This window comes from Theropithecus gelada, chromosome 7b (genome assembly GCF_003255815.1).
Source record: "Theropithecus gelada isolate Dixy chromosome 7b, Tgel_1.0, whole genome shotgun sequence".
NCBI classification, from domain to species: domain Eukaryota; kingdom Metazoa; phylum Chordata; class Mammalia; order Primates; family Cercopithecidae; genus Theropithecus; species Theropithecus gelada.
This window is the reverse complement of record NC_037675.1, coordinates 48,488,721-48,512,848: the sequence shown is the minus strand read 5'-3', so window position 1 is coordinate 48,512,848 and position 24,128 is coordinate 48,488,721. Positions and strand designations below refer to the sequence as shown.

The following is a 24,128-nucleotide window of genomic DNA, read 5'->3' as shown; positions in this document are numbered from 1 at the left end:
AAAGAGGAAATCACGAAGCAAAAAAGGACAAATTTTAAAAAAGGATTTATATCAGAGTTCTTATATTTGATTTCAAAAGATAAAAGGCAGCAGAATACTATCTATAGGTTATTAAAGAAGAAGACTGCAACTCAGGAATCCTATAGCCAGTGACCATATCATTGACCATAAGGAGAAAATATTGTACAGGAATCCAGTGAGAATTCCTTTACATTATACAGTCTAAGGTATATACTCTAGAAAAGATTGAAGGAAAAAAATAGTGACCTCAAATGGGGCAAGAATGTGGGTTGGCCGGGCACGGTGGCTCATGCCTGTAATCCCAGCACTTCAGGAGGCCCAGGCCTGCAGATCACGAGGTCAGGAGATCCAGACCAGCCTGGCTAACACAGTGAAACCCTGTCTCTACTAAAAATACAAAAAAATAGCTGGGCGTGGTGGCACGCACCTGTAGTCCCAGCTACTCGGGAGGCTAAAGCAGGAGAATCACTTGAACCTGGGAGGCGGAGGTTGCAGTGAGCTGAGATTGTGCCATTGCACTCCAGCCTGGATAACAGAGCGAGACTCCATCTCAAAAAAAAAAAAAAAAGACTGTGGGGAGTGGGGTGTTTAAATCTAATGGATATGAATAAACAATCTGCAGTATGCGGAATAAGAACTCAACTAGATTCTCAAAATTGAAAGCTATGAGTTTAAGGGAAATCTAAAACAACAAAAACAAAATGTAAGAGTTGAGGTTGGCAGGAGAGAAAGGAAGAAATAAAAAGTGTTCTAAGGTTCCTTATCAGGGGCAAGGATGTGGGCAGCAGAGGGTGGGGTAAGAGTGTGCCCTGAAGGGCATCTAAAATTTTTGCTTTATTGAAATGAGGGGAAGAGGGGGAAATTGATCACCTTGGAAATGAAAAAAATTACCTCTTCTTGGGTATTCTCTCAAAAATTATTGTGTTTGACTAAATATATATATATATATATATATAACCTCAAATTCCAATATGTAAATATTTGGATGGCATAAGTTCTAACCATAATAGAAATAAGTAATAAAAAGATGATTGTTAAATTATTTCTTCTTGGACATTTTAAACATACCTTGATAATCTCTGTACCAAAGGAAAATCAATAGGCAAATTATATACCATTTAGGAGGCACTTAAAGAGATAATTGATAGTAAAAACTTTGAACAAAACAAATGCTAAATTCAATGGAAAATCAGCTCAAAATGCCATAGTTATTAAAAAGAAAGTAATGGAACACTGAAAATTCTCATCCTAATGAATTGCAAACGTGTAATTAAATTAAGTAAATTAATACAGCATTAGTAAAGTAAAAGCTGAAAGTAGCATAACAGCAAGGAAATACAGCTAGAAATTTTTTAAAACGCAAATCTGGTTATTTTAAAAGGAAAATAAAAATGACAAACCTCTTGTCATTCTAATAAAAGAGGGAAGAAAGGCAGTAAAAATATTCCTGATTCAGAATGAGGAAAGAGACATAACCTTAGATAAAGGAGAGATCACAAAATTAAGAGATGCTTCATGCAGTTCTTAAGGAAATTGATTATTTTCTAGCAAAATTTAAATTGTTAAATATTGTCCAAAGAGCAGTGCCAAGTAAAAAAATATGCTTTTAAAGTTAGTGTTAGAAATGTGATTAAATATCTGTATTTGGTGATGGTACCATGTCAGATGGATATCTGAGTTTTCACTTACCTAAAATTAAAATTTATATGTGAATTTAATTGATTCCCAATGAACAATCCCGGCATAGTTTTGTTTCTCCCTGTGTGTGTTTATTTATTTATTCATTTATTTTAGAGACAGGGTCTCGCTCTGTGGTCCAGAATGGAGTGGAGTGGCATGCAATTATGACTCACAACTGCAGCCTCGACCTCCTGGGCTTAAGCGATTCTCTTACCTCAACCTCAGCAAGGATTACAGGATGTACCATGCCCAGCTAATTTTTAGTTTTTGTAGAGGCAGGATTTCGCTATGTTGCTCAGGCTGGTGTTGAAATTGTAGCCAAAGTGCTGGGATTACAGGCATGAGCCACTTCTCAGCTGCTTTTTTGTTTGTTTGTAAAAGAAAATAATCTGAGCATTAACTGCAAGATAGATGCCTGAGAATAACCAAAAAAGCACAAAATAGAATAGCAGCAAGGGACTGGGACAGGGTGAAGTTTTATTAGTAGAGTTCAGAAGCTAAAAACTTCTATGTCACACTAATATGGTTTTGCACAAGAAAAGAAAAATAAATTCTTGTAACAGAGAAGATAAGCCAGAAGTAGATCCCAACATGTGAAACTTTAATGCATGGTAAATTTTGGGTTCAACTCATTGTGGTAGAACGAATATTCAATGGTGGTGTGGCTACTATATCTCCATTAAAAGAAAATAAAATTAGACCTCGAAGTGACACAACATTCAAAATTCGGTTCTGGATGGAGTAAAGACTTCATCTGCAATCTAGAGGAAAACTAGTCATACTTTATTATACTTTGCCATCCAAAGCTATGCAAGAAAAGACAGTCATATCTTACCATATAAAAAGTAAGTTATATGTCTATGAAATGAGATTTGCTGAACAGAATTAATAGAAAAATAATAACCAAAAGATTATCCATAATATACCAATATATATTTTTTTAATTTTTAAAGAAAAAGATAACTAATCCAAGATAAAAATAGACAAAGGATCTAAGTAGACAGTTCAAGGAAGCAAAAGTCTAGAAAATCATCAAATGAAAACCAAATCAAGTTCACCAGTCATCAGGGAAGTGCAAATATAAAGTAACAATGAGCTATCACTTCACACAATCAGAATGCACAAAAATTTAGAAGAGCAAAAAAGCCTGTTATGGCTGAAATTCAGGAAGAAGAATACTCATATGCTTGTGGTGAAATGTACATTCATTTTGGAAAGCTATCAGGCAAATTTCGATACAACTAGTTACAAACCAGGTTCCTTACAAGAATTTCTCCTAAGAAAATAAAGCCACCAGTTTGAAGGTATGAGTTTAGAGTCAATTAATGGGAATGATTGACTAAATTAGAAAACATTCATGACCAGGAATATTATACAACTATTTTTAAAAGGTTGGGGAGGATTAGAGCTCTACCTTGGAGGAATTTCAATGAAGTAGTTTGTGTGAGGAAAGTAAGTTGTTGTTGTTGTTGTTGTTGTTGTTTTAAGTGTTATTTTAAAATTCCCATGTACTTCCTCCTCCATGCATGCACAACCCCTCCCACTGTCTACTTCCAGTACCAGAGTGTCTGATTATAGTTGATGAAACTGCATTGACATATCATTATCACCCAAGTCCATAGTTTACATTAGGCTTCACTCTTACTGTTGTAAATTCTATAGGTTTGGACAATGTATCATGACACATATCCACCATTTTAGTATCACACAGAGTAGTTCCATTGCCCTAAAAATCCTCTGTGCTCTGCCTATTTATCCCTCCATCCCTACAAACTTTTGACAGCCACTGGCCTTTTTACTGTCTCCATTGCTTGCCTTTTCCAGAATGTCATATATTTGGAATCATATCATGTTGCCTTTATAGATTGGCTTCTTTCACCTACTGATAATGCATTTAAGATTCCTCCAAGTATATTCATGACTTGAGAGCTCACTTCTTTTCAGTACTGAATAATATTCCACCGTCTGTATGTACTACCTTTTATTTATCAGTTCACCCACTGAAGGACATCTTAGTTGCCTCCAAGTTTTGACAATTAGAAATAAAGCTGCTGGCTCAGCATTGTGGCTCACGCCTGTAATCCCAGCACTTTGAGAGGCCAAGGCAGGCTGATCACCTGAGGTTAGTAGTTTGAGACAGGCCTGGCCAACATGATGAAACCCTGTCTCTACTGAAAATACAAAAATTAGCCGGGCAGCTGCTCAGGAGGTTGAGGCAGGAGAATTGCTTGAACCCAGGAGGTGGAGATTGCAGTGAGCCGAGATCGTGCCACTGCTCTCCAGCCTGAGTGACAGAGTGAGACTCTGTCTCAAAAAAAAAGAAAGCAAGCTTCTATAAATATCAAAAAAGTGTTATCTGATTTAATTTTTACAAAAAGACAAAAATCTGTATATATGTGTGCATGCGCACACACACACACACACACACACACACACACCAGGGATATGTTCTGAGAAATATGCCCTTAAATGATTTCATCGTTGTATGAACATTGTAGAGCATACTTATGCAAACCTAGATAGTATAGCCTAATGCACACCTAGGTGATATGGTATAGCCTATTGCCCCTAGACCACAAACCTCTACAGCATGTTACTATACTGCATACTGTAGGCGATCGTAACACAGTGATATATATTTGTGTATGTAAACATAGAAAAACAACAATAAAAATATATATTGTGTATCTAAACATAGAAAAACAACAAAAACAACAGCAACAAAAAACAACAACAACAAAAAACAACAATATATATTTGTGTATCTAAACATAGAAAAACAACAATAAAACAACAATACTTTGTGGAACCACCATTTTATGTGCAGTCTGTTGTTGACCAAAACACGGTTATGCAGCACATGACTGTATGTATACTGTATGTGTGTGTGTTTGTATGTGAGTATAGATACTGTATTAGTCTGTTCCACACTGCTGTGAAGAAATAGCAGAGACAATAATTTACGAAAAAAGATGTTTAATTGACTCACAGTTCTGCATGGGTAGGGAGGCCTCCAGAAATTTAAAATCATGGTTAAAAGCACTTCTTCACAGCGCAGTACGAGAGAGAAAAATGAGAGCTGATTGAGGTGGGGAGCCCTTATAAAACCACGAGATCTTGTGAGAACTTACTATCAGAGAATAGCGTGGGGGACACTGTCCCCATGGTTCCATTACATCCCACTGGGTCCCTCCCACCACACGTGGGGATTATGGGAACTATGATTCAGGATGAGATTTGGTGGGGACATAACCAAACCATATCAGATACACACATACACACACACACACACACATATATATATACACACACATAGTTTAAAATTTTATATCCTTTGTTATTTTCATTTTTCAGGAGTTTGATAGAAAATGAGTGAGGAAGAGGTAAAAGAAAAATCCTTGAGAGTTTTTCCAGGACATATCAAGGTTCAAAAACTATTTCTCTAGAATGATACGTAAAACCATCAGGATAATATTAACAAAGATATGTGAAACATGTAGTTGCATATATTTTTAAAAACTTATTGAAGATGCAATGGATTCTAATATGTGTGAGTAAATGAGTAAAAACAAAATTTCACATTAGAATGAATGAATCTAAGTTTTATACATAGCCTCATTCTTAGAAATATCCAATTTGGGGAAGTTGGCTGTAAGTATTCATTTTGTCTTTTATTATGGATGATCAAATAAGATTACCCATTGTTCAAAAATTGCTATGTAGGAAAGATATGAAACATTTCCTGTCATCAATATTTGCACAAAATTTCCCATTGATTTATCAAAGAAAACAGTGCTTTTGAATTGATATCTGCAGAACTACAAATCATTTATATTGATGCTTTGTTCTTAATTATTAATGTCTAACAATGATTTAATTTCTCTTTTGTATAGCTTCACAGTAACCATTTCATTCAGGTTGTGGTCATTGACAGTCATATGCATGTAATTAGCATTATCTATTATTATGAGCTATCACTCATATAGTGCATTCATACTATAGTTATATTAGTAATATAAATTCTTGTTCATAAAGTGAAAAAATAATACACTTTTCTAGCTTTAGTGCTTCCAAGTATATTGAGCAGTTATTTTCCTTAAGGAACCACATTTACATATCTTCTGTATAGGTTTTTAAGATTTCTGGAACTTTCCAGAGAAAAAAGATGACATCCAATATAGTTTTTAGTGTGTCTTTCCATCTGGGTTTTCAGATTAATTTGGTTTAATTCAAAGATTAAAGACAAAAAAATTGGACCAAATGGTGGAATAAACCCCTGTGGAAAACATGCTTCTGCTGTGATTATTTTTGCGATTAACTGATTTTTTAATTTGTAACTGCACCCTGTGACTTCAGTTGCAGTTAATAACTGATTAATCATAAGCTTATGGATTAATTGCACCAGTGCATGTTGGGAGGTGAGTGAGCTTGTTTATGTCACTAGAGAAACTTGAGTGGTAGTGGAGAGTGGACTAAACAAATGCTTCCATAATTTAATAACTAACTTTGGAATTTTTAAAGTTAAGAAAGTGTATGCCTTGATGTAAGTATAGGGAGGGGTCAAAAATAATTTTAAGTTTTCTAGCCTAGAATCCTAGAATCTGAAATGAAAACCTTCTGAAAAATAGGGACACACAACTGATAAAATAAATCTTGGTCAGGTGCAATGGCTCATGCCTATAATCCCACACTTTGGGAGGCTGAGGTGGGCAGATCACTTGAGGTTAGATGTTTGTGACCAGCCTGGCCAGCATGGTGAAACCCCGCCTCTACTAAAAATACAAAAATTAGCCCTGGGCGCACCTGTAATCCCAGCAACACCGGCGGCTGAGGCACGAAAATCTCTTAACCTGGGAGGCGGAGGTTGCAGTGAGCTGAGATGGCGCCACTGCACTCCAGCCTGGGTGACAGAACAAGATGAGAGAGAGAGAGAGAGAGAGATTTTATTAATGTCGAGTGTGGAGTTGTAAAAAATTCATATAAAAAGTGTCACAAGGCCCTTGGGTGGCACCTTTGCCCAAGTTTTGCTCAGGTCCATTGGGTTTGTTTTGCCCACTCGGCCTGTTAGGCTGCGCTCAGCTTGCGCTACTGGCCTGGATCTCACACCTGTCAAGAGTGAGCCAGGCACGGACCAGTGAAGGCTGTGTGAGCAACCACAGGGTCTGACCACTGTGTACAGCCAGGCACGCCAGGTGTGGCGGGGTGGGCAGCTACCGGCACTGGCATGGGCATTTGCTCCCTGCTAGGCCGCAGCTGGACCAGGCGTACTGCAAGTGGCTTTCACTGCAGACACTGGGGAATGTGGTGGTGCCCTGAATCTTGGAGATGCAAGAAACTGCAGAGCTCCAAAGAGAGTGTCACGGCTCTGGCTTGGGGAGCTCCCAGATCTAAGTTTCCCGAAGGATCATGGCTCCTTTCTGTTTCTGTCTTCTCTTCTTCTCGTCACCCGCAATGTGGTGAGCAGGGGTGCATGTTTCATTCCTGTTTGTGTTACAGCTCTTTCAGTCCTGCCATTCAGAAGGTCCCGAGTTCTTGTCCCGCATCCAGAAAGCATGAGGTACAAGGACAACTACAGGCATGAGCAAGGCGAAGAGGAGCTTTATTGAGCAATAGTACAAGTCTCAGGAGACCTGAAGTGGGTAGCTCCTTTCTCAGGCAGGTCATGGAAGCATCTGTGCGGCCCTCAGCAGAGAGGAGACTCAGAGCGGGTAGCTCCTATCTGCAGGCAGGTTGTCATGATGAGTGTGCAGCTCTCAGTGGAGAGGAGACCCACAGTGTGTAGCTCTTTTCCCTAGGCAGGTCATTCCATTGTCTATCCCAGTCTGGCCGAGTCTGGGAATTTAATGGGCTTAAGAGGAGATGAAGTGCATGCTGATTGGTCCATGGGCAGCCATGGGCAATCCTGGAAAAAGCACCATAAGTTCTCACCTTAGTAGAGGGAACTGGCAGCCTGGGCACCATGCTACAGAGTCCATGGTTTGAAGGTGGGATTTCACAGGGGTCTTGCCCCTTTCTGTCCAGGTGTCTCTCTGCCTTCTGCCCTCTTCATGGCGCCCTGGCTATTCATGCTAGGGGGTGCCTGCAGGCCGGTGCCGTGGCCCTCAGCCCCATCTGGGCCTCTGTACTGTACTTGTCAGCACCTAAAGTCCGGAGGTGGGTGAGACAGTAGGAGGCTGGTGTGTCAGTGTCAGCCCTAGCACAAACACACCAGGCCTGGTCATGACAGCGCCCGGGCTGGGCCACAACTTTGCTCCAAAGTTGGAGCAGGTGCTGGGAGCCGGGAGAGGCCAGGCAGTGGGAGCCCGCACTTCCAAGTATGCAAGGGCCGGGGGGCGTCACGGGTCAAGAGCACAGGGATGTCCGTGTCTGCTGCTGCGGCTGGGCGGCTGCAGCTGCACCTGGGATCACAGGGCTCCCACCCTACCAACTTGGAATGGGGCAGGGCTCCTGCCTGTTCCCAGCTCCTGCAGTTTCCATGGAGTGCACAGCCCTAGCTACATCTCCTCCACTGCAGTCATCACCTTTCCAGCTGCCACTCCAAATGGGGCCACTGCTGCCATCAAATTGTACCACTAAAATAATAATTATTTACTACAAAAATAGCTATTTCAAATATTGGGCATTTTCCTAAAGCTGCTTATGTTTTATTTTATCCTAGGAATTTAAATGCACTCAGCTTAAGGAAAAACAAACTCTCCGCTTAACAAAGAACAAAACAAAACAAGACTCTCTTGATCACGTGTCCTCTAGCCCCCTAACTCCTTTATTTTTATTTTTATTTATTTATTTATTTTTTGTTAGAGCCAAGTTTCTTGAAAGGATTATACCCATTAATCTCTCCATGTTTTTACTTGACTTTCACTCTATAAAGTACAGGAAAATGCTAGACCCATCACTCCACTGACACAACTCTGGCAAAGGTCACCAGTGATCTATTACTTGCCAAATTTAAAGTCACTTTCTAGTTTTGTTGTCTTTTCACCACTTATTCTGCTCTCCAACCTCTCCATGGCTGTGGAAGTGCTATTTTACTTGCTATTGATTTGTTTTGACTCTACCTCTCTTCCTCTTTATCACTTTTTCCTTAGTCTTTTACAAACTTCTCCCACCCAACTTTTTTTTTTTTTTTTTTTTTCCCCTGTACTTAGTGCTACCCAGACCTCTGTCACTGGGTCCTTCCCTTTTTCCATTCTGCATACTCCTCGAGTGGTCCATTGCCCTCCACAGCATACTGATGACTCCCAAATCCGTATCTGTAGCGCAGACTTATTCTGGCTCTAGGTCGTGTACATTGCAACTGGAGGAGCTGCGTGAGCCAAACACCTAAAGTATTGAGCAATAGTACAGGTCTCAGGAGACCTGTACTTTCTTACCTTTTACAACTTTTTCTTACCTTTTACACCTCCCATCCCACCTCACCCACAGCCAGGTAAAGTTCTCTGTTTACATTTCATGTTTCAGTTAGTGCACTGTCTACCTAACTGCCAAATCCAGGTCCTTAGAGACCTTCTTTAACTCCCACCTTTCGCCCAGCCTGGTTTCTAATCACTCACCCAGTTCAGTTCATTTAAGCCTCCTCTCCATGCCCATTGTCACCCTTATTTCAAAGCCCCCGTCATTGTTCATCTCAGTTGTTACCACCACCTTCTTACTAATATCCTTACCACTCTTTTTGCCACCTCCAAATCTATTCTCCAGAAAGAGCCAGGATGATCTTTCTAAAGTGAAAGCCTGGCTAAAAATGTAACATAATGGAATAGATTTTCTTTAGTATAGACGGTGCTACTAGTGATTTGGCCCATTTTTGTCTCTCAAACATCATACCAAATTATTATTCCCCAATACCCAGAAGTCTTTTCTAGCTTTGCTGGTATCTGATATTGGCTCTGATATCTCAGAACTTTATATGTGCTACTTCCTACTCTTCACATGTATACAATACTGTATACTTGTGAAGAATTTTGGCCCCTGTTGAATAATAAAAATCATATGCTTTTAAAAGAACATTTTGCAATTTATTTTAATATATTATCTGGCATACTCTCTTCACAATTTAGGATTTATTTCAGGTATCATCTTTTCAGGAAGTCTTTACTATTCTTTCTGGAATGAAATAGTTGCCTGTATTTGGCTTAGATCTCTATAGGATCATTTATTTTAAATGCGTTGTTTTTTTTCTTCTTGCTCATATATTTTCCTTTTTTGACTCATGAACTGTAGGCTACTTGTAANTTTTACATGTCTACAATATGCTGAGCATTATATAAATCACTCAGTTTACAAGTAGCCTACAGTTCATGAGTCAAAAAAGGAAAATATATGAGTGGTTTTGATTTGCATTTCTCTGATGGCGAGTGATGATGAGCATTTTTTCATGTGTCTGTTGGCTGCATAAATGCTTTCTTCTGAGAAGTGTCTGATCATATCCTTCACCCACTTTTTGATGGGGTTGTTCGTTTTTTTCTTATAAATTCATTTAAGTTCTTTGTAGGTTCTGGATATTAGCCCTTTGTCACATAAGTAGATTGCAAAAATTTTCTCCCATTCTGTAGGTTGCCTGTTCACTCTGATGGTAGTTTCTTTTGCTGTGCAGAAGCTCTTTAATTAGATACCACTTGTCAATTCTGGCTTTTGTTGCCATTGCTTTGGTGTTTTAGATATGAAGTCCTTGCCCATGCCTATGTCCTGAATGGTATTACCTAGGTTTTCTTCTAGGGTTTTTATGGTTTTAGGTCTAACATTTAAGTCTCTAATCCATCTTGAATTTTTTTTTTTTTTTTTTGTATGAGGTGTAAGGAAGGGATCCAGTTGCAACTTTCTACGTATGGCTAGCCAGTTTTCCCAGAACCATTTATTAAATAGGGAATCCTTTCCCCATTTCTTGTTTTTGTCAGGTTTGTCAAAGATCAGGTAGTTGTAGATGTGTGGTATTATTTCTGAGGTCTCTGTTCTGTTCCATTGGTCTATATCTCTGTTTTGGTACCAGTACCATGCTGTTTTGGTTATTATAGCCTTGTAGTATAGTTTGAAGTCAGGTAGCGTGATGCCTCCAGCTTTCTTCTTTTGGCTTAGGATTGTCTTAGCAATGTGGGCTCTTTTTTGGTTCCATATGAACTTTAAAGTAGTTTTTTCCAATTCTGTGAAGAAAGTCGTTGGTAGCTTAATGGGGACGGCATTGAATCTGTAAATTACCTTGGGCAGCATGGCCATTTTCACGTTATTGATTCTTCCTATCTATGAGCATGGGATGTTCTTCCATTTGTTTGTGTCCTCTTTTATTTTGTTGAGCAATGGTTTGTAGTTCTCCTTGAAGAGGTCCTTCGCATCCCTTGTAAGTTGGATTCCTAGGTATTTTATTCTCTTTGAAGCAATTGTGAATGGGAGTTCACTCATGATTTGGCTCTCTGTTTGTCTGTTTTTGGTGTGTAGGAATGCTTGTGATTTTTGTACATTGATTTTGTATCCTGAGACTTTGCTGAAGTTGCTTATCAGCTTAAGGAGATTTTGGACTGAGACAAGGGAGTTTTCTAAATATACAATCATGTCATCTGCAAACAGGGACAATTTGACTTCCTGTTTTCCTAATTGAATACCCTTTATTTCTTTCTCCTGCCTGATTGCACTGGCCAGCACTTCCAACACTGTGTTGAATAGGAGTGGTGAGAGAGGGCATCCTTGTTTTGTGCCAGTTTTCAAAGGGAATGCTTCCAGTTTTTGTCCATTCAGTATGATATTGGCTGTGGGTTTGTCATAAATAGCTCTTATTATTTTGAGATACATTCCATCAATACCGAATTTATTGAGAGTTTTTTTTAGCATGAAGGGCTGTTGAATTTTGTCAAAGGCCTTTTCTGCATCTATCGAGATTAATCATGTGGTTTTTGTCTTTGGTTCTGTTTACATGCTGGATTATGTTTATTGATTTGCATATGTTGAACCAGTCTTGCATCCCAGGGATGAAGCCCACTTGATCATGGCAGATAGGCTTTTCGATATGCTGCTGGATTCGGTTTGCCAGTATTTTATTTAGGATTTTTGCGTCGATGTTCATCAGGGATATTGGTCTAAAATTCTCTTTTTTTGTTGTGTCTCTGCCAGGCTTTTGTATCAGGATGATGCTGGCCTCGTAAAATGAGTTAGGGAGGAATCCCTCTTTTTCTATTGATTGGAATAGTTTCAGAAGGAATGATACCAGCTCCTCCTTGTACCTCTGGTAGAATTCGGCTATGAATCCGTCTGATCCTGGACTTTTTTTGGTTGGTAGGCTATTAATTATTGCCTCAGTTTCAGAGCCTGTTATTGGTCTCTTCAGGGATTCAACATCTTCTGGGTTTAGTCTTGGGAGTATGTATGTGTCCAGGAATTTATCTGTTTCTTCTAGGTTTTCTAGTTTATTTGCATAGAGGTGTTTATAGTATTCTCTGATGGCAGTTTGTATTTCTGTGGGGTCGGTGGTGATATCCCCTTTCTCATTTTTTTATTACATCTATTTGATTCTTTTCTCTTTTCTTCTTTATTAGTCTTGCTAGTGGTCTATCAATTTTGCTGATCTTTTCAAAAAACCAGCTCCTGGATTCATTGATTTTTTGAAGGGTTTTTTTGTGTCTCTATCTCCTTCAGTTCTGCTCTGATCTTAGTTATTTCTTGCCTTCTGCTAGCTTTTGAATGTGTTTGCTCTTGCTTCTCTAGTTCCTTCAGTTGTGATGTTAGGGTGTCAATTTTAGATCCTTCCTGCTTTCTCTTGTGGGCATTTAGTACTATAAATTTCCCTCTACACACTGCTTTAAATGTGTCCCAGAGATTCTGGTATGTTGTATCTTTGTTCTCATTGGTTTCAAAGAGCATCTTTATTTCTGCTTTCATTTTGTTATGTACCCAGTAGTCATTCAGGAGCAGGTTGTTCAGTTTCCATGTAGTTGAGTGGTTTTGAGTGAGTTTCTGAATCCTTGGTTCTAGTTTGATTACACTGTGGTCTGAGAGACAGTTTGTTAAAATTTCTGTTCTTTTACATTTGCTGAGGAGTGCTTTACTTCCAACTATGTGGTCAGTTGTGGAATAAGTATGATGTGGTGCTGAGAAGTATTCTGTTGATTTGTGGTGGAGAGTTCTGTAGATGTCTATTAGGTCTGCTTGGTGCAGAGTTGAGTTCAATTCCTAGATATCCTTGTTAACTTTCTGTCTTGTTCTGTCTAATGTTAACAGTGGAGTGTTAAAGCCTCTCATTATTATTATGTGGGAGTCTAAGTCTTTTTGTAAGTCTCTAAGGACTTGCTATATGAATCTGGGTGCTCCTGCATTGGGCACATATATATTTAGGATAGTTAGCTCTTCTTGTTGAATTGATCCCTTTACCATTATGTAATGACCTTCTTTGTCTCTTTTGATCCTTGTTGGTTTAAAGTCTGTTTTATCAGAAAGTAGGATTGCAACCCCTGCCTTTTATTGTTTTCCATTTTCTTAGTAGATCTTCCTCCATCCCTTTATTTTGAGCCTTTGTGTGTCTCTGCATATGAGATGGGTCTCCTGACTACAGCACACTAATGAGTTTTGACTCTATAAAATTTGCCAGTCTGTGTCTTTTAATTGGAGCATTTAGCCCATTTACATTTACGGTTAATATTTTTATGTGTGAATTTGATCCTGTCATTATTATGTTAGCTGGTTATTTTGCTCATTAGTAGATGCAGTTTCTTCCTAGCATCGACGGTCTTTACATTTTGGCATGTTTTTACAGTGGCTGGTGCTGGTTGTTCCTTTCCATGTTTAGTGCTTCCTTCAGGAGCTCTTGTAAGGCAGGCCTGGTGGTGACAAAATCTCTCAGCATTTGCTTGTCTGTAAATGATTTTATTTCTCCTTCACTTATGAAACTTACTTTGGCTGGATATGAAATTCTGGGTTGAAAATTCTTTTCTTTAAGAATGTTGAATATTGGCTGCCACTCTCTTCTGGCCTTGTAGAGTTTCTGCTGAGAGATCCACTGATGGGCTTCCCTTTGTGGGTAACTCGACGTTTCTCTCTGGCTGACCTTAACATTTTTTCCTTCATTTCAACTTCTTGAATCTGACGATTATGTGTCTTGGAGTTGCTCTTCTCGAGGATTATCTTTGTGGCGTGGTCTGTATTTCCTGAATTTGAATGTTGGCCTGCCTTGCTAGGTTGGGAAGTTCTCCTGGATAATATCCTGCAGAGTGTTTTCCAACTTGGTTCCATTATCCCCATCACTTTCAGGTACACCAATCAGACGTAGATTTGGTCTTTTCACATAGTCCCATATTTCTTGGAGGCTTTGTTCATTTCTTTTTGCTCTTTTTTCTCTAAACTTCTCTTCTCGCTTCATTTCATTCATTTGATCTTCAATCACTGATACCCTTTCTTCCTGTTGATCAAATCAGTCACTGAAACTTGTTCATTAATCATGTAGTTCTCATACCATGGTTTTCAACTCCATCAGGTCATTTAAGGATTTCTCTACATTGGTTATTCTAGGTAGCCATTCGTCTAATCTTTTTTCAAGGTTTTTGGCTTCTTTGTGATGAGTTCAGACTTCCTCCTTTAACTCAGAGAAAGTTGATCATCTGAAGCCTTCTTCTCTCAACTTGTCAAAGTCATTCTCCATCCAGCTTTGTTCCATTGCTGGTGAGCAGCTGCATTCCTTTGCAGGGGGAGAGGCACTCTGATTGTTAGAATTTTCAGCTTTTCTGCTCTGTTTTTTACCCATCTTTGTGGTTTTATCTACCTTTGGTCTTTGGTGATGGTGACGTACAGATGGGGTTTTGGTGTGGATGTCCTTTCTGTTTGTTAGTTTTCCTTCTAACTGTCAGGACCCTCAGCTGCAGGTCTGTTGGAGTTTGCTGGAGATCCACTCCAGACCCTGTTTGCCTAGGTATCAGCAGCGGAGGCCGCAGAACAGCGAATATTGCTGAACAGCAAATGTTGCTGCCTGATTGTTCCTCTGGAAGCTTCCTCTCGGAGGGTACCTGGCTGTGTGAGGTGTCAGTCTGCTGGGGGGTGACTCCCAGTTAGGCTACTCGGAGGTCAGGGACCTACTTGAGGAGGCAGTCTGTCTATTCTCAGATCTCAAACTCCTTGCTGGGAGAACCACTACTCTCTTCAAAGCTTTCAGACAGGGACATTTAAATCTGCAGAGGTTTCTGCTGCCTTTTGTTTAGCTATGCCCTGTCCCCTGAGGCAGAGTCTACAGAGGTAGCCAGGCCTCCTTGAGCTACAGTGGGCTCCACCCAGTTCGAGCTTTCTGGCCACTTTGTTTACCTACTCAAGCCTCAATGGTGGGTCTCCCTCCCCCAGCCTCCCTGGCGCCTTGCAGTTTGATCTCAGACTGCTGTGCTGGCAATGAGGGAGGCTCCGTGGGCTTAGGACCCTCTGAGCCAGGCACAGTATATAATCTCTTGGTGTGCTATTTGCTAAGACCCTCGGAAAAGTGCAGTATTAGGGTGAGAGTGACCTGATTTTCCAGGTGCTGTGTGTCATGGTTTCCCTTGGCTAGGAAAGGGAATTCCCTTACCCCTTGCATTTCCCGGGTGAGGCGATGCCTCGCCCTGCTTTGGCTCTTGCTCGGTGGGCTGCACCCACTGTCCTGCACCCACTGTCTGACACGCCCCACTGAGATGAACTCGGTACCTCAATTGGAAATGCAGAAATCACCCATCTTATATGTCGCTCACCCTGGAAGCTGTAGCCTGGAGCTGTTCCTATTCGGCCATCTTAAGAAGATAATTCTTACAGGTATACAGAGAAAAACTGTGGAAATGTTCAGATTGTCTTGGAACATTTCTCTTAGCATTACATCAAAACCTTTGTCAAATTTTTTCATACCACAAATTCTTTTGGGAGACAATTGGGAGATAGTTATTTCTAGAGTTAAGGAAAACAGCATACATTACATTAATTTTCTTAAACTGACTTTAATTTACCAGTGTTTGGCACATTTAATCAGCCAAAAAAAGTTTCAAGAAAATTAGTTTAGTTATAAAGGGGTAGCTACTGCATTTAAATGAAAAAACAAATTTTTCTTAGACTATTATTATGATACATATCAGTTTCCTTGCTGAAAACTGACATTGACTATATTCATGACAGATTAATCTTCCTTTATATTAATTTATTAGATTATTATTGAGTATTTATGCCCATTATATTGGTTTTTAAGAATATAAATATAACTAAGGTATGAGTCCTATACACATAGAAATATATTTTATAGGAAACCATATTATGTTATCAAAATATATTTAAAATAAATATTCATATATCAAATAAGATACTCAATTATGTACATTACTATATACATGTGAAGAATTTTGGCCCCAGTTTAATAATAAAAATCATATGCTCTTAAAATTACATTTTGTTGTTATTTAATATTTATATATTTGAATTTAACACATTTAGCCTATAAAATTAAATTTATTTTAAAGAGAATAGATAAATACAAATAAAATAACAATAATAGAAAATAGTTCAGTGTGGTTATGTAATGTTGTCAGGGTCATAGAGTATGAAAATTGACTGTTGAATAAATATGGAGACATTTTATGCTCTCTGAACTACATTCAAAAACTAGAGAAAATTATGAATAGTAACTTCAAGTTCTTATGATAAAAGTGTGTAGCAGGTGCTTTTTCTTCCTGGAAGCATTGGAAGATGTTGGCTCTGAAGTCAGTCCTTCTAATGGAATTGTCCTCAGCTGGCAAAAGCCACTTCACTATGGGAAGTGCTAATGCAGTGAAGCATCAATATCCTTTGTAGGAAAACTCTGCAGGGTGACTCTGAAAGGCCTTCTCAACTCAACAGCTCCATCTGACCTATTTGGAAGTAATGCATCACAGTTGAACTCATTCCACTGCCTAATCCTTTTTTTAAAACACTACCACATGAGTTGATTCTGAGGTCACTCTCCAACATCTTCCAAAATGCATGTCTTCATCAAAGAATAAGATTTCCAAAGAACCCATTCTAGGTGATCTGAGGAAGATAACTTTAAAATGGAACTTTAGAGATGGATCACTCACCAGCCAACTAGCTGGCTGTAGTGAGGGCCCCGTTGCTGTTGGAGGGTAGCCACTGATAGCTCTTTTTTTTTTTTTTTTTTTTTGAGACAGAGTCTTGCTTTGTCACCCAGGCTGGAGTAAAGTGGCATGATCTCGGCTCACTGCAACCTCTACCTCCCGGGTTCAAGTGATTCTTGTGCCTTGGCCTTCTGAATAGCTGGGATTACAGGCGTGTGACACCATGTCCAGCTAATTTTTATATTTTTAGAAGAGACTAATTCACCATGTTGCCCAGGCTGGTCTTTTAATTCCCTATCTCAGATGATCTGCCTGCCTTGGCCTTCCAAAGTGCTGGAATTACAGGCATGAGCCACCACGCCTGGCCAACCACTCTTGATTGCTATAGTGGGAAGTTGTTAAAATCTTCACCTGTGATAAGGATAGGTACTGATGAAAGGTAATGCCTTGTGAGTTCAATATTTCAGGCTTCTGAGGAATTCAGAGGAAAGTAATAATTATAAGGACAATGCAATGAATTAGGTTCTGCTGGATTCCTGTTATGCAGTGGAAGAAAAAAAATGAAAGGCTAAGTGTAATTAATCATCACTTGACCATGGTATGTGAGCATAAGACCTCTTTGGAAAAATACAAAGAGATTCTTATCTTCTGCAGTCAAAGGTCATACCAGCAGATAATAAGGCTTAGGGCTTATTTAAAAGTATAACAGAATTTCGAGAGGCCTGCATCCTCAGCTATGCCAGAGTCTGAATCCTGGTTGGGAACAAGGGGAATCTTACGGGGGGTGGTTACAACTGGGTTTATGGATTCTATAACCTTGAAGCCTCAAATTTTCCTAAACCATCTGGACCTACGGAACTTGCCTATTCCTTCCAATTAGAGGCAGTCATTTCCATCTTACTTGAAGATGACACAGAAACTTCTTCCCTTGGAGATAACTCACACCCTTCTTAGGAAATAACCCCACCTCCATTCTGGCCACCAGATCCATATAGGGCCAATAGATAACATTACTTGGCTTTGGAATTGTTGGGCTTCTAAGAGAGGAAAAATATTATGCTTTAAATTAGCTGTAGACCCCAGCCTGGAGTTAGGGAATTATGTATGGAGCTAGATCCTGAGGCTGCTGGATGAGATGGGATGGAGAATAAGAGACTGAATAACATTGAGGATGGAAAATAGGATCAAGTGAGGATAGTGACACAGATTATTGATATGGGAACATTCCACCATGATACAAGATTTAACACTCAGACAAAGACAGCAGGAAATAGTGTCATACACTGCTAGGATGGCTCTTGGAAACTTGGGGAAAGCAGTGGTCTCCACTAAATAAAGTATAAATGCCCAAACAGCTGTGCAGACAGTGAAAAAAGGACCAAATGACTCAGAGAAGTGGGAATGCTAAAGTGAATATGTCATATAAGTTCCAGAAATATCATCAGCTCACTTTTTCTTTGTAAAGGCTTGGAGAACACCTCTGACTAAAGCAGTAAGAATGTGCTGATGACTGAGACACAAGCATCATTAAGAAGCTCAGTGGTGACTGGACTGTTCTCTATAGGCAAATGTTGATAGCAGTAGATGCTATTATAGAATTGGCCTCTCTCATAACAGTGGGGATGACAGATTTTCAAAATAATAGAGGCTAGGAGGTAGTTCTTAGTTGTCACAAGAAAAGTAAGCACACTTATTTTTTGTTTTTTGTTTTTGTTTTTGAGACAGAGTCTCACTCTGGTTGGAATGCAGTGGTGCGATCTTGACCCACTGCAACCTCCACCTCCCGGGTTCAAGCAGTTCTCCACCTCAGACTCCCAACTAGCTGGAACTGCAAGTGCCTGCCACCATGCCTGGCTAATTTTTGTATATTTGGTAGATATGGGTTTCACCACGTTGGCCAGGCTTGTCTCAAACCCCTGACCTCAAATGATCCACCCAACCTGGGCCTCCCAAAGTGCTGGGATTATAGGCATGATCCACTGTGCCCAGCCAGGTGCACTTATCTTAATGAATGGCTTGTTCAAATATATCTAAGACTCCAGAATCACAGAGAGCTATGGAGACGGTTAACAGAACACAGCATCTCTAGGGGAAAGTAAGTGGACAGCCAACAAACTATTGCACAATCTACACAATTTAAATAAATTAAAAATGGGTGAATAAGAGTCTGCATATGGCTGCCTAATAAAAAGCCACCATCCTTGTCCAACTACTGTACCTGAGGCAGTTTTCAGACTTTGAGCTTGTTAACTGAAGACTTCAACTGAATCACCAGAAAGAACCCTGAAACACCATAGCAAATGTATATGGTAATTATTCTCTCAGTTCTTTCTACAAAAAACCTACATCCATTTACTTGAATAATCATACACTAGGGAAAATGGACTCCTGAGATGCTTTGAGAGATGTCATACACAGGATCCAAATTGACCTGGATATCAGGATTCCGGAGTGGGCACATTGCCATGGATTATCTGGTCATATCATGTACTACATCAACTAAAATTGCCAACTTAATAGAGAGATGGAATGGCCTTTTAGAGAGGGCAATTGAGTTTTACAGAGAAAATATCCAGTAAGGGGTGGGTGCTACCCTCCAGGATGCAGTTAAATTCTAAATCAATGACCATTATTATATGCTGCTTTTTCTCCTTATAGAATACACAGGTCCAAGAACCAAGAAGTGACCTCACTATCATCACATCCAATGACCCACTGGGGGAATGCTTTCCTTCCTGCAACTCTGGGCTCTGCCAGTTTAGAGGTCCCAGTTCCCAGAAAGGGAAAAACCTTCTATTAAGTGACATAGCAAGAGTCCCATTAATCTTTAAGCCATGGCATCAGCTCAGCTACTTTAGGCTTCTGTGTCAGGAAGCAGCAGATAAGAGGAGTCACTATCCTGGTGGGAGTGACCAGCCTATATGAGGCTGTGTTGGTAGGACTGTCATTACATAGTGAGGCAGGGAGCAATATGTTTGATACCCAGTTAATGCAATGAGTCATTTCTTGGTATTCTCTTGTTCAATTTTGGTCATAAACAGACAAGTCATCAACCTTGGTTTAAGAAGGATATGATGATCAAGGGCTCAAATTTGACAAAATTCTAGTAATGCAACAAGGTAAGCTACCTACACCAAAAAATATACTAGCCCAGGGTGAGAGGAATCTGGAATGGCAATAGTAGAAGGAGATGATGGATATAGTCCTACTATAGTTCCTTTTGAAAGTTTTCCCAGGAGGAGACTAACCAGAGTCTTGGAGTAGCTTTTCCCAGATAGATTTATCACACCTAGCAAGTAGATCTGCCTGGATACTGCAGTGCACCAGTCACATCCCTTCCTCGGGTCTGAAGCACTCATTCCTCCCACTGCTGAGAGTATTAGCAGATGATTGCTGTCAGCTAGAACTGCCCTCTCTAGAAATAAGCTGAACGTCTCCTAGTGAGGAGTAGCATAAATTGAATGACCTGTTGATAGGGGAGGGGGTGGGTGTATAAAGGCTGAGCACCTTTGCCTCAGGGCAGGGCAGCTTTGAGGGGCTATCACAGCTCAGAAAGTTCTGCAAGGCTACTGAGACCTTTTGTAGTTCAACCCTCCCCTTGATCAATCCTACTTCTTTCACTCTCTCACATGTGTTGATCTATAAGGTACTTACCAGAACCATTTCTGCACACACATCTCTGAATCTGTTTTCTCAGAAACCTGTCCTAACTCAAATACAAATATTCGATATATATTTAGTAATATAAAGAATATATATTAAAATAGATTAAGTGATATGTGTTATTTACATTATATATTATTATATATAATTATGTGTATCTACACGTGTGCCTAGATGTAGGCACACACAAACATACATATATAATCTCCCTTAAAATTATATATTTTTAGCTGTGCTCCCATTTCACTTGTCTTACACAAATCTTGTTCTGGCATGTTGTTTTTAAATCTGAAATGTAAAAAACACTTAGAAATTTCTAAGCATGAGTGAATTCAACAGATAACCTAGCCAGTGCAATAAGCCATTGTCACAAAATTAGAATCTTGAAGACCAATGAGCCACAAGTCATCCAGACCAGGGAAGAACAGGTTTGGTCTATTCCTGACTGAGTCTGTTGACACTATCACCTAACAAGAAAACAGCTGGGGATACATCAATAAATGGGTATTGGAAAGTACAACCCTATTAACTGTTCGGAAGTCATCATTGTTACACTGTTTACCATCCAATTCTGTTTTGTTCCTGAGCTTTCTGAATTCAGAATTTAATCTTTACAAAATATACAGCTCATAATTTCTAAAAATGAGCCTGTGACTAAAGAAATTATGTTTTGAACAAGAAAAAAAATAAATTTTTTACAATTGAATCAGAGTATCTTTTTTCAAGTCACTAAGGCTAAATTCAGTTAATCAATATATATGATATATATGAAAGGCTAACCACCAAATTAATAAATATTTGATAGATTTTTAAAATCTCAAAACATTTTATGATAATGATGCTGGTATCCCTAAATATCCCAACTTAATAAAACCTGACAGCATATATCGCTGCACAGCTAATAGAGTGAATTTAAATGAAAAGTTCCTTTAAGCTTTACCAAAAAGCAGCAGTTGTTCTGTAAATTTACACTACTAAAATTAGAGGCCTTTGAGGTAGCTGTGAAAATATTCTGTTGGAAGAAAAAAAAAAAAAAAACCCTCAGAATGTTGCAAAACTAGAAATCAAAGTAGGACTGTCAAGCAAATCACATTTGAAAAAAAATAAAAAACTTTTTAAAGAATGGGGAAATTTTGGATTCTGTTCTTTACTTTGATTCTCTAGGGTAGCTATTACTTCACTACTTTGGTTGGCTTTTTATTATGTTAACACATCAGACAGAATCTTTTCTAAGGACCAATGTCTTTTAAATATTCAGGGTAGCATATGCTCACACACTTCACTATTCTTATGTCCACATAAATACTGTAGGTTATTTCCAGTCCTTTGTAAAAGTTTTTGTCATGTAGAAGCGTTTGATAGTCTGGACAATGGACAAGTGGCATTTTACTTATTTATAATAAGAGTTGTATGTATTATGAATTGGTGAAATAAAAACAAGAAAACAGCATAGAATCAATAGGAGTTTAAATGAGACTCCAATAATGATAGTAATAATATTATTAATAATAGTAATAGCTAACTTTTATTAAGCATTCATTAAAAGTAATGACAAAAACTGAAATTGGCCGGGCGCGGTGGCTCAAGCCTGTAATCCCAGCACTTTGGGAGGCCGAGACGGGCGGATCACGAGGTCAGGAGTTCGAGACCATCCTGGCTAACACGGTGAAACCCCGTCTCTACTAAAAAATACGAAAAACTAGCCGGGCGAGGTGGCGGGCGCCTGTAGTCCCGGCTACTCGGGAGGCTGAGGCAGGAGAATGGCGTAAAAACCCGGGAGGCGGAGCTTGCAGTGAGCTGAGATCCGGCCACTGCACTCCAGCCTGGGCGACACAGCGAGACTCTGTCTCAAAAAAAAAAAAAAAAAACTGAAATTACTTTTGCACCAACTTAAAACTCTGTGTCCAGGGCTTTGTGGACTATCTAATTTAATCCTTCAGCAGCCTAAGTAATATGGTATCATTATTATTCTGATTTGCTGACAAGGAAATTGAAGACTCCAAAGTTAAGTAACCTTTCTTGGTTATAATTCAAAGGGGTAAAGCTGGGTGAAGGTGGTAATGAACACAGCAGGTTTAGTATCATACTTAAAGTATATACTAAGTTTATACTAGCACATGGAACTAAAAACTTGCTGCTTTAAAGCAAGGACACCTTTAAAATTTATTTTTCTCTTAAGAAAAGAACATGGAATATGCCATATCAGGGGTTGGCAAATTATGACCCTGTAGCCAAAGCCGGTTGAGGAGTGTCTGTATTTATAAACAAAGCTTCACTGAAACTCAGCAACATTCATTATTAATTTACCTATTGTGTTAGGCTGTTTTCACACTGCAATGGTAGAGATAAGTAGTTGAAACAATCATTTGACCTCCAAAGCCCAAGGTATTTATGAATCAACCTTTTTCAGAAAATGCTGAGCCTCTGCTGTACAGTCTTTCTTTATGATACATGCAAAATGACACATAATTGGTTCCAATATCCAGTAATAGAAATAGGAGTGCCTTTTAATAATGCCTTTTAGCACTCTTCAAATTAACAAATATAATCTGGAATATAAAATTTGAGATAACATTTAGTCCTGTGCAAGATCATATTTTGGTACAAAACATAGTCTAATAATTTATAAAGTTTTTTATTATTTTTAATATATCAGTTATAAATAATTGGAAAAAGAAGTATATTAAGACAAAGAGGTCTAGTATAGTAGTTCACGCCTGTAATCTAGCACTTTGGGAGACCGAGGTGGAGGATCGCTTGAAGCTAGGAGTTTAAGAACAACCAGTCCCTGTCTGCACCAAAAACATAGCCAGTCCCTGTATGTACCAAAAAAAAAAAAAAAAAAAAAAATTAGCCGGGCATGGTGGCACATGCCTGTAGTCTCAGCTACTCAGGAGACTGAAGCAGAGGGATTGCTTGGGTTCAGGAGGTTGAGGCTGCAGTAAGCTCTGAGTTGTGCCACTGGACTTTAGCCTGGTTGATAGAGCAAGACTCTGTTTTAAAAAAAGAAAAAAGAGAAAGAGTAAGTCAGGCAGCTTGATATTAAATTTTTTGGTCACTGAGGTTCGTTGTTTTGGCTAAGGTCTTGAATTTGAGTGTTTTAATTTTAATTTTTTATCTCTATCATGGAACCCTGTTTTATGTGGCTATTGACAAAGAGTTGGAAATATGCAAGATTATTTGTACTATATCAACAAATAGAGATACTAATATACTTCTTATCATTGGAAACATCTTTGCAAATGAATTCAATAAGCTGAGTGAAAAAAAAAGTACCTAGTGATAAGTAATACAGTCAACGAGGAATATGCATTTTTGATTGGGTCATATATGCACAATTCTTTAAAAGTCATCTATCTCATAACATTGCCATTTGGTTGTTTTTATTTCTTCTAGATTTGGATGATCCAGTAGTAACTGTTCATCAAAGTATAGGTGAAGCTAAAGAACAATTTTACTATGAGAGAACAGTGTTCCTCCGGTGTGTTGCCAATTCCAATCCTCCTGTTCGGTATAGCTGGAGACGTGGCCAGGAGGTCTTGCTGCAAGGATCTGATAAAGGAGTTGAGATTTATGAACCATTCTTTACCCAGGTATGAACTAAGGTACAGTATTTCCACCCTACTCTGCTAGGATACTTTCCTAATTCAGGCAGCATGAATTCATAGCTATTTGAAAACATAGTTTCTCTATTCTGGCCTTTCAAAAACCAATATGTGCTTGCCTTAAAGATTAGAG

The 24,128-nt window shown here is 39.0% G+C and overlaps 1 protein-coding gene across 1 annotated transcript in view; it reads left to right on the top strand.

Annotated features, from left to right (window-relative positions):
* MDGA2 (MAM domain containing glycosylphosphatidylinositol anchor 2) overlaps nt 1–24,128 on the top strand; it is an 849,182-nt gene that overhangs the window by 527,773 nt on the left and 297,281 nt on the right. The window contains exon 4 of the mRNA XM_025391973.1: nt 23,787–23,983. Coding sequence (XP_025247758.1) covers nt 23,787–23,983 — 197 coding nt within the window. The remainder of the gene's footprint in view (nt 1–23,786; nt 23,984–24,128) is intronic.